The 11794-nt window shown below is 37.4% G+C and overlaps 1 protein-coding gene across 1 annotated transcript; it reads right to left on the bottom strand.

Moving 5' to 3' along the window:
* Window positions 1–1581: 1581 nt before the first annotated feature.
* Window positions 1582–11794, bottom strand: C2H5orf47 (chromosome 2 C5orf47 homolog). The gene is made up of 3 exons (XM_063087680.1): window positions 11470–11794; window positions 3227–3312; window positions 1582–1713 (listed from the first exon to the last, which is right to left on the bottom strand). Exons 1-3 carry the CDS (start codon window positions 11792–11794, stop codon window positions 1582–1584), a joined length of 543 nt encoding a protein of 180 aa, XP_062943750.1.

Genomic DNA, 11794 nt, shown 5'->3' with positions numbered 1-11794 from the left:
GTAATTTGAGTCTAGGAACAACATAAAATATAAAGAAAATTCAAGTTGGCCTTTAGCAATGGTTTTCCCAGTTAAATACATATGAAGGAATAAAAGTTATAATACATTTTAAAACATAATTATTAGCTTTATAAAAAGGTTTTGAATCTAGTTTAAAATTATAATACAAAATAATGAATTACAAGAATAACTTTTGCCTTTAAGGGTCTATTTCTGAAATACACAGCATATTATTTTAAGCTATTAAGTAATCCTCACAAAATTACTTCACATTCAGTAGAAGGCCTCTTGCTGAGTCACAAAACCCAACAAGTTCAAGGTTATGCAGTGATCTGGATTAGCACTCAGAACAATGTTCAGGCTTTTTGTACATTGCTCTGCCTATTCAATTATCCTTTTCATTTAAGAAACTTCTGACTGCTTTTCTTCCTCCTAATCCCTTCTCCCACCTCATTCTCTGTCTTAATTAGATAAGAAAAATGAAATAGAATATCACTAATCTGAACATTGGTTGGCATGCCATTATTGCAAACAATTTATGCTACTATTGATGCAATATTACATGAACAGTAATGTTTCCAGTGTTACAGTGTTTACAAAATGGCATTCTGTTTTAATGATTACCTTATGAAAATATTTTTTCACAAAATTAAATACTGTGGGTTTACTGATGGTCAAATAGAATTTGTCTGCTGTGCAAACAACTCACAGAAGCATTCATCATGATAGCACATGTATTAGGACATGCATGTGAAGAAAAGAAAATAACTGTTTTGATTTATCAATTCATATGGCATCATTAGTTATACAAATTTTATCCGGCTTAATTTGTTGAGCATCCAGAATTTCCAATTATTTTAATTAACATACTAGATTACATCTAATTTTGCTGTGACCACAATATCAACTTAATATTGATTCAACTTTAGAACATGGTTTAATTCATGAGTTGTTTTCCAGGAATGAAATAATGATGTCAAGGCTATAACTTAAGGGCAGATTTTGTTAAATGCGTTAAATTGGAGCACAGCATCCATGGAAAGAAAATGATTATATGAAGCGATGCAAAATGTACAATTTTACATTGCAGTTAAAATGTTTTTCTTCATCAATATGAATGATTTTTCTAATTTTTACTAAAAGTTGGTATTAAAACTCACATTTAACACATGAATAGGTTCCCTTTGCTCAGAAAATTCCAGTCAACACTCACCTTCTGCACTCTTCCACTCACACCTACACCTGTGATCTACACTCACTGCTTAAAGATGTTTCATACTTTCAATTATGACAAACAGTGATAATACAGTAGCTTCATTTCTATAGTTATGCATACTGAATGCGACAATTTGGAAAATCACTGGTCTAATACGATACCAGGGTAACCAAACTGTTAAAAGAAGCAAGGCTTTCTCTTTTTTTGACCGGTAAGGGGATTGCAACCCTTGGCACAGTGTTGTCTGCACCATGCTCAGCCAGTGAGCACACTGACTATCCCCTATATAGGATCTGAACCCGCGGACTCAGCGCTACCAGCACAGCACTCATCTGAGTGAGCCACAGGGCCGGTCCAAGGCTTCTTTAATACAATAAAATGTTAAGTGTTAACTTACTTTCACTAGACGAGTTCTGGCATTTCAGCCTGAGCCTGTATTTTTCATTTTCTTCAAGCATTCTAGAAATGAGTTTGTATACTTTATCCCATTCTGAAACCTTAAAAAGATATGCACAGTTAAGGAATGCTGAGCAGAAAAGTAGTAATACATTTTGATGGAAGCAATTGGGAGTGACTCAACTGTGTTGCATGTCAATTGATGTAATCACTATAAAGCAATAGTAGCATTTGGAGAACTAAAACTTAAATGTAATTGTTTCCCCATGATTACTGATATCTCTGATGTCTTTTTACAATTTTCTAGAATTTCCTCTCTATGGTATTTAAATTAACTGTCTTGGATGAAGTTTCCCTTCAAAGGCAACGTCTATAAGGTACTGTCTAAATAGTTCCAATACATTCAGTTTTGAAAGGTAATGAAAATAGAAAACTTTTATTCCAATGTCTAAATAATAGGGCAATGATTGGATTTTTTCGTTTATTTTATTCCAGTTAAGAATTAAGTATTTCTCCTAGGACATACCAAAGCAAAATTACTAGAGATCATGAATATACTAGAATAGAAAGAATGAGAACTACAGAATCAAACAAATAGGTCTAGGCTCAAATTCTGGTTTTGCCACTTACCAGTTGCTTGACTTGGGCAAGTGTTTTAATCTCATCTAGGAATAACTTCATACACTGGTTTATTAGAATTAATAAACAATATACATGTAAAGCACTTACTCCAGTGTCTGGCACACAGTAATTAAATGTAAGTATTGCCTATTACTCTTTTCTCCTCACCCAAAAGGAACTGGTTCTTGGAAGAAATATTTCTTCTTATAGCAGGAAGATTAGATGCTCATTAAAAATACATTTGGTGCAAGGGTTAGTCACCCTAAACTCTATTTTATGCTATACATGGATTATAAATCAAACAACCTCAAAGCTCAGAAACAATATAACTTTATGTGTCATTATCAACTAATAATTTATTTAAACTAAAGTATAGAATATGAGGGGTCTTCAAAAAGTTCAAGGAAAGATTCATATCTTTTAATTCTATTTTTCCACGAACTTTTGAAGTACCCTCGTATATGGTGGCAAAGATTAGTAGAGCATCTGATCTTGAATACATTTGAAATACTTGAGTTACCATGACATTTGGAGAACCAGCAGTGAAAATGGTTCAGAAGTGAAGGTTCACTTTGTCAGCTTTCCTTCTAGAAACTTAATATGCATTCCTTGTCTTTGAAAAGAGCAATGTGACACCAATATAGATACATTATTCTTTTCTATGAAATCCGTCATTTTCCTTTTATATTACATTGCCTATCACAGTTTGTTATATTCCATGGAACATATATATTATGAGTTGAAAAATACCCCAGTGGGTTACATTTTGATTAAATGTGCTTCAAACACAGGAAGAAACTACTTATTATGGTTAATAAATATTTCCAAACCCAGTTCCATTTCTGCTAAATTACTTCTATTTTCTCATTTCAGAAAATTAAATTGCTCAAAACTTGTAACTATTTTCACTGCCTTGAATATCTCCACACATTTGTATTTACAGAGAAAGATCTAAAATTCAAATATTGCTCATTGCCCTTTACAATAATATACCTTTTTCTTTTTTGTGATTATTTTGGAAGTTTCATTCAGAGGTATGGGAAAATCAAACTTTTTAGATGCATCCTTCTGGATTAAACCTAATTTTTAAAAAGAGAGTGAAAAGGTGAAATATCAAGATTGGCACATAGTTTAAAGGATTCACTATCCTGAGAATAGAGACCATGTAAATGTCTCTTGAGCTCTCTTTGGGGATTTTTTACTCTTGTTGGTGTATTTCTGATCACTAAGTACTACCAGTTTACCAATTAGCTAATATGCTGAAAACAACCAAGAAAACTGGAGATAAACAACCTTGTAAGTACCTATGAAATCATCCATCTAGTTCAATCTCTTTCCTTTTGTGATTTATAAGGTGAATCCCCAAAAGGCTAGCAACAGAATAAACAACTAGTAAAAATAATCTTGCTCCAGTGTGTCTTCATAGTCTCCATTCTTCTCAGTTCAACTCTATACGTACATTATGCTTCCAACTACACAAAACACCTTCTGGTTACTAGAATATGTCTATTCTTTCCCCGCACAGCTTTTGCACGTGCTGCTCTACCTAGCTGGAACATTGTGCGCACACATGTACATGCACATATATGCCTGCCAGGCAAATTTCTACCTGTTCTTCAAGACTCAGCTCATATGTCACCTCCTCTCTACAGCCTTTCCTCAAAAATACAGAACCCCACACATAGCACTGGCTCTAGGAACACCTGCTTTATGGCACTTAGCACACTGTTATAGCATAAGTTTACAATGTGCTCCCTCCACTGGGCTCTGACTTCCTGGAGGGCAATGGCCACGTGTATTATTCATCTTTCTATCCACACTACCAGACACACGGTAGTACTAATAAAGGTTTCCCAGAGTGCATAAGCCCTCTGACTCCACTCACTAAACCATGCTGCCTTCCCCAATCTTAACTGTTAGAAGAAAACCTAAGGGCTTGTGTGTCCAAAGACAAAATGATAAAACAATGAGCATGTGTTCCCTGAAAGCTTTATATTAGCTCTCCTTTTATCTAGAAGACTCCCCCACTCCAACCTTTGCCCATCTCGTTCCTGCCCTACCACCACTCTATAGCTGGCTTTCTTCTATTCATACAATATTTAGCTTTCCAGGGAGTCTTCTCTGATCTCACAAAGCACCTTATGCTCAGTTATCATAGGACTTATCACATTGCTTACTTGAGGAATGTGTTTTATTCTTCACCAGAGATCCAGTAACTAATTCTGTAGATATGAGATATACAATAGGCATTCCATTTGTTGAACGAACTACAATATGCTCTAGAATGGCATATCCCAGTTTGTGAGAAGCCTACTACCGAATTCTGGTAAGGCAAAGACATAGCACTAAAGAACATTAACTCACAGTGAGAAACTCTTTGCAATTATTTTTCAATCTTCTGATTACATTAATGAGAAAGTCTGGGGCCGAGCCCGTGGCGCACTCAGGAGAGTGCGGCGCTGGGAGCCAGGGACGCTCCCGCCTTGGGTTCGGATCCAATAGGAATGGCCGGTGCACTGACTGGCTGAGTGCCGGTCACGAAAAAGACAAAAAAAAAAAAACGAAAGTCTGAGCTTGGTACTAGCATGTCATTCATACTAAAAAAGACAGAAGGACAGAAACAAACTAGCAATAATAGTAATAAATTTAACTTTCAGAAGGAGAGGGCAGAATTGTGGTTACTAGAGGTAGGAAACGGGGAGGAGGGGAGATAGTAAGAAGTTGGTTAATGGACACATAACAGCAAGAAAGGAAAAATAAGTTCTATGGGTGTACAGCTGAAGTAGGCATCTATAACACATAATTTATCAAATGGCTAGAAGAGAGGAGATCTCAAAGAAATGATTAAGTTTTATAATGATGATTATGCTAATTACCCTGATTTAATCATCACACATTGTATATATGTATTGATATTCAACTCTGTACCCCACAAATATATATAATCAATATGTTTCAGTAAAAAATGTAAAAAAAGAAAGACTTCTTTAAGACTTGCTAATCTCCCTGTATGACCACAACCTATTTAGCTAGAATTTAATAGTATTATTTTATCGTTATTAGATTTGTTTTTAATTAATTTCTATTTATGACAAATGTACAGGTTTTCCACTGAGGTAATACTGTAAAGTGTTATAAAAAGAAGTTTAGTTAAGAGGGAAAATGTACTTATTTAAATAAATGTACTAAGTGACTGTACAGATGATTTGTATATATGGCATAGGAAAATAACTCCAGTTTGGGAGACTCTGTTCTCCATATACCCATATTTATCCTTCCCTCTAAATGCCTACAACCTTTGGAGTCGTATAATTGCATCATTCCCATATGACCTAACCTATACTCCTTGAGGATGGGATAGGAGCCATCAAGTCTATCTGTAATAAAATATGTCAAGAAGTATAGAGGAAATGAAAAAGAAAAGAGTCAAAATTATTTCTTTCACTTATTTTGTATACTTCACTGAGGCTAGCTCCAGCGTATACCATGGATTTTGTCCCAACTTATGCTTCAAATCTTTCTCTAGTCATCTTTCCACACAACACTCTGACCCAGTCAAACTGTACTTCTAGTTCTTCTCTAATCATTGCCCATCGCTGATCTATACTCAGTGCTTTGCTCACATATTTTCCCACCTGTAACTTCTTTCTATCTCAACCCCATGTGTAAATCTCATGAGCTTCTACCACCAAGAAGCCTTCCCTGATTCTCTCGTCCCCAAATTATTCACCACTTTCAAAGCATTCATTTGTACCTCCACAATAGCATTCATCATCCTCTACTATATATAAATTATAAATATATTCATATCTCCCAAGTTCTATGAGGATAGGGGGCCAGCCTGATTTGTTGGTCCTGCTTGAAATGTTAGAAGAGTTGCCTGATCTGCCTGCCCCTGGATCTCTTAACTCCAGTACATCTCACAAACAGCTTTTAAGTTGATCTTCCAGAAGTACACCTGTCTCTGATTACTGTACTCCATCATTCAAAAATCTTCAGTGATTATAAAAATGACAGTCTCCAAGGCATTCCATAGTCTTGTCCAAAACCAATTTTTCATTCATTCGATAAATATTAAGTACATGCCCACTGTGTGCTAGACACTGGGCTAATCACACTCTTCTCTTCAAGCCATCTCTACACAATGTGTCAGCATTTACTGGGCACTTATTCTGTACCAAACACTGTGCTAGGCATTCTACATGCATTACTTCATTCAGTCTTCACAGTAACCCTTAAAGGTAGGAACTATTATCCTCATTTTACAGATAAGGAAATTGAGAATCAGAGTGGTTAATTAACTTGGCCAATTACACTGCTAATAAATGACAAAGCCAAGATTATGTCTTTCTGCTTTCAAAGCCAATGTTCTTGGTAATCTCTACTGTCCCACTAGCAATTTCTCTATTCATGTCCATTGATATCCTGCCTCTATGCCTCTTCTTTCCCTAAACTTGTCAAAGCCCTCCTCAGGTCTCTCTCTTACAGCACTCACACCTGCTAGTTTATATTCCCATTTCTCATGTATAAGTCCCTTGAGAGGAGTGTATTTGTCTAATCCACTAGCACCTGACGTAGTGCCCACAATGTGGTAGATGTTAAATAAATATTGTTGAATCAATAAATAATTCACCTTTGTTCTCCATAGAGAGCTAGGCATAAGTATTTAATGAATGCCTACTTAATATTAATATTAAATACACCCAAGACTGAGTAAAACCGAAGCACTTAAGCACTTTCTGGTTTGGTTTAAATAGGTCTACCCTAGGACCCCCTTCCCTTGATTATATTCCTGGTTTCACAACCACAGCAGGATAGTTGCTGAAGTTATTGGCTTCATCATCCACCCAGTTGCCCAGCACAGACTTTAGACTTGGCCTCAACTCTGCCTTTTCACTTTCTGTCAGTTATCTGATCCTGTCCATTCTGCCTCCACTGCCAGAGCCTTAATTCAGGCCTTTAATCTTTCTACTGGACTACTGCAACTGCTTCATAACTGGTCTCTGGTCTCCCATCTCTCCTACCTTCCACTCACTCCCAGTTCTCCTTCCTCCAGATCTGATCATGTCATGCCTGCTACAGAGAGAGAGCATAAAATTCCAAAATTTTAAAACCAAACTTCAGAACAAACTGTATTATTGTCATCTCCCACACCAGCAGAGCAGCCAACTGGAGGAAAGCCACTCTAGGTCAGCAGAGCCCAAAGTTACAAAAGACGAAAGCTGGTTTCATAACCTCAGTTCTTTGCTACTCAGTTACTTCTAGCTGGTATACATGGAGATCTCCAGCATTAATTGATGCATCTTCTCCCCTTCCTTCCATATGCTTCTTTATCTATGTTTTAGTGTTCTTCACTTCCAATTCACCATCTTAGCACTGGATTATTATTTGTCTCTTTGATCTTTAGATACTCAAGTAGTACAGTCTCTCTCCAGTATCCATTTTATTCATTCTGCACTTCCTGCTTTCTCCCCTTCCTTTAAGAGCTCCCTACCACCACTACCATCATCATTCTCTCTCTTATTCCTAGTAATAAATCTTTCATCTGTTTTTATTATTCAAAGGGGCTAGAAACCCAGGACTAAAGTGTCTTACACTACCCCTGGATTTTTTAATCACCAGAATAGGGGCCAGGAAAAAAGCCTGAGTGCCTTTTAACAATGGAGCCTTTACAGGGGTATGGGTCCAAAATAATGCCCCTGCTTAAGTATCTCCAATGGCTTCCCAACATAGCTCCTTCTCAAAAGTCAACCAAGCTATAGAGAGTGCAGTTTTAAGCTTCAAAATTATCACCATAAATATAGTGCTGAAAGGATATCAAACAAAATATTTATATATTTTTCAGCTTGGGCTTTAGTCTTACCTCCCTCCAATTAAATCTCCCCTCTACAGCATGAACTAACCAAATCTAACTCTCTCACTTCTCTTGTTCAAGATGCTTCAATGCAGAACTTCTGGGTAACTGAAGAAAATGGCAGGTGTGTACGAATAAATTTCCCAAAATTTCACCCCAAACAACTTTACATTACAAAAATTCCATGCAAAATCACTCCCTCACCATTACTTGAAGACAGAGAATGCTAAAACTGCAAAATAACTAAGTAAAAAGAGAAAAATCATTAAATCTCAGTGTTATGATCCCATATGCTCTAGTCCCACCCCAAGCAGGGCTTTGTGGCCAGCACAGAGGAGAGAAGGGACACTAGAAAAGGTGACTGCAGGAGATCTGGAGCAACCAACATTAAGATTAAATCCACCCTAAATCTAAAAATACTAAAGAACTAACCAAGCAGATCACAGCATAGACTACAGGGAAGAAATTTCACTTTGTGATTTAAGGGACCAGACACCACACTTAGTACCAAACATGCAATTTAATGGGACAATTTAGTTTAAAAGGGCAATCATGATTTAAAGGGACAGTCTTCCAATACCACAGTTTCTGGGGGTAAAAAAGAACAAAAAGGAAGGAATGTAAATTAGGTCACAATGAAAACGCCAGTAATATCCACAGCACTGAGACATTACAACTAATACTCTCTGATCATAGTACAATAAAACTAGTTTACTAGCAAAAACGATAAAACAGAAAGGCCCTGGAAATTTAAATCGATTAAGCAACCCCAGGTCTGAAAAGGGTCTGAAAATGACATATGTCTGAAAATGAATATGTCTGAAAATGACATATCTTATGGAATTAAAAAAAAAATAGTGACAATGGAAATACTACGTATTAGAATCTATGGGATGTATTTAAAGCAGTGGTTAAAAGCAAACTTACTGCACTAAACACATACACAAAAAAGAATAAAAGTAAATGAGTTAAATTTCCTGCTAAAAATGTATAAAAGAACAAAGTAAAGCAAAAGAGAGTACGAGTAAGGAAATAAAGATAAAATGCAGAAATTAATGAGGAAGAAACTAGAAAAACAAAGTATCTAGTTAATAAATCAAAACTTGGGGTTTTTTTAGCAAATTAACAAAATGACAAAATACTGCTAACTTGATCAAGAAAAAGAGAGAACGCACATATATACAAAAAGAGAAGTAATAAGGGGGAAATAACCACTAAAACACAAGAAAATGTTTGAAAATTGTAAGACACTAATTTGTAAATTTCTCTGCAAATAAATTTAGAAACCTAGATGAAATGGAAAATTGCCTGAGGAAATTCAAATTATCAAACTTGACCCATCAGAGTTAAAAAGCTTAAACAGGCCAATTTTCATAGAAGATACAGAGAGAGTTATTAAGAAATTATCCCACAAAAAGTACTATGCCCAGGGGGTTGCACAGAAGATTTCTACCAAACCCTTAAAGACTATATAGTCCCAATGTTCTATAAATTCTTCCAGAGCACAAAAAAGGAAGGAAATTTTCCTAATTCCTTTTACGAAGTAAGTTTAACTCTGATACCTAAACCAGGTAAAGAAGTTCAAAGGAAGAAAAACTACAGATCACTCTCTCCTGAATACCAATGTAAAAATTCTTTAAAAAGTATTAGCAAACAGTCCAACACTGTATTAAGAAATTAATACATCATAACTAAGTGGGACTTACTTCAGGAATGCAAGATTTGTTCAATATTAGAAAATTCACTTATATCCTATATTAATAAATCTAAGGAAAAATATGATTATTTTCACAGATCTGAGAAAGGCTTTGACAAAATTAAATACCCATTTATGATTTTTTTAAAAAGTGAAGAAAATAAAAACAGGAATACTTCTTAATCGGGTAAAAATATATGCCTTAGTCTGAAAGCCAGTACCTTTTTTAATAGGGAAACACTAGAGGCATCTTACCTAAGAGCAAGAACAAGGTGAGGACACCCACTATCTCCACTACTATTCAACCTTGTACTCAAGGTATTAGCCAATGCAATTAAACAAAATAAATCTATTGCAGGCATAAGAACGGGTAAAAAAAGAAAAAAAATTATCTCTATTTACAAATAATATATACCCAGAAAAATCATGAGAATCAATGATAAAACTAACTCTAATAAAAGAATTCAGTGAATCAAAAAGACCTAAAATTAACGTATAAAAATCAAAAGGCTGGGCTGGCAAATTAGCTCACTTGGTTAGAGCACAGCCTTATAACACCCAGGTCACAGATTCGGATCCCCATACTGGCCAGTGGCCATAAAAAAAAAGAAAAAAGAAAAAAACTCAAAAGGTTAAGTGAAAGAAGCAGGTCACAAAAGCTCACATATTGCATGATTCCACTTATATTAAATGTCCAAAACAGGCAAATCTATGGAGACAGAAAGTAGGTTAGTGCTTGTTTAGGGCTGGGATTGGGGGATAGTGATGCGTAGTAGGTGGAATGATGAGTGACTGCTAACGGGTAAAGAGTTTCATTTTGGGATAATAAAAATATTCTAAAACTTTACTGATGATTGCACAATTCTGTGAATATGTAAAAACCACTGAACTGTGCACTGTAAATGGGTGAATAGTGTGCATTACTAATTATATCTCAATAAAGCTGTTCTTAAAAAATGCAAGCAGAGGGATGGTCCCTCAAAAGAGAAGCAGAATTTTTTGAGGTGATGGAGATGTCCTCTATCTTGATTGTGGTGGCACCTAGTTATAAGGATATGTAAATTTGTCAGACCACCTCAAAACATATGTAAATTAACCCTCAATAAAGTTGATTTTAAAAAAATAGGCTTCCTATACACAAACATTTAGAGGGTATTACGGAGGAAGAAACCCCACTTACAGCAGCAAATAAGATTACCTAGGAATAAATTTAACAAGATATAGGCAAAACCCATAACAAGGAAAATTGTTAAATTAGAACATTCCTGAAAGACACAAAAGTAGCCTGAACAAATGGAGAGACATCCTGTATTTTCAGATGGGATGCCTCAACACTGTACAGATGTCAGTTCTCTGACAATTTTAGTTTGCAAATTCAATGAATCTCAATAGGAACAACCAACAAGCATGCCAAGGCCCGCCTCACTGGGGGAAGGTGTCTCGAGTGGTTGCATTCAGTAACCTCTCCTCTCAGATCTCTGGCTTATCTCAAACTGCCCTCCTGAAGTGAGTTGTGGGGCTTCTCCTTCCGCCCCTAGGGGGAAACCGCAGGGGACTGACGGGAGGGCTAAACCCGGCTGGCTGAGGCCTACAGGTCCCCCATACATTGTGGCTGACCGGAAGCTGTCGCCCTCAGCCGCCCGCTGACAGGAGCCCGCCCCTTCCCGCCCGGCCCCACCGCGACACCTGCTCGCGCCGCCCGCCTGGGGCCGCTCCGCGCGCTCGACGCCCGCAGCTGGGAGGAGGCGGAGGCCGCAGCCTCCGCGCCAGGGGCCGCGGGGACCTTGGGCTGGGAGTCGGGGGACAGCCCGCTGCTGCGCGGGACCCCTGCCTCCACCGCCGCTTTACGCGGCGCCACCTGGCTGCGGTGGGCCCCTACTCCCGGGCACCAACGGCTCTGAGCCCTGCGGCCGCCCAGATGCAAAACGCTGCCACAGGTGTGCGAGCCGAAGCGGGTCACGTAGACGAAGCGCCCCAGGTCCTGCTTGCGTTCCTGGCCGCCCGCCGCCAT

The sequence above is a fragment of the Cynocephalus volans genome, chromosome 2 (genome assembly GCF_027409185.1).
Source record: "Cynocephalus volans isolate mCynVol1 chromosome 2, mCynVol1.pri, whole genome shotgun sequence".
Lineage (NCBI taxonomy): Eukaryota > Metazoa > Chordata > Mammalia > Dermoptera > Cynocephalidae > Cynocephalus > Cynocephalus volans.
Note: the sequence above shows the minus strand (reverse complement) of the source record. Positions and strands in the feature narration are given on the sequence as shown.

What these genes read in the sequence shown, in the direction of transcription:
- C2H5orf47 (XM_063087680.1), bottom strand. Translation starts at nt 11,794, where the DNA reads ATGGCGGCGGGCGGCCAGGAACGCAAGCAGGACCTGGGGCGCTTCGTC. An exon ending in CAGGCGGGCGGCGCGAGCAG is followed by an intron (nt 3,313 to 11,469) that starts GTGTCGCGGTGG and finishes TTTAAAAATTAG; the next exon opens with GTTTAATCCAGAAGGATGCA. An exon ending in TAATCACAAAAAAGAAAAAG is followed by an intron (nt 1,714 to 3,226) that starts GTATATTATTGT and finishes TATCTTTTTAAG; the next exon opens with GTTTCAGAATGGGATAAAGT.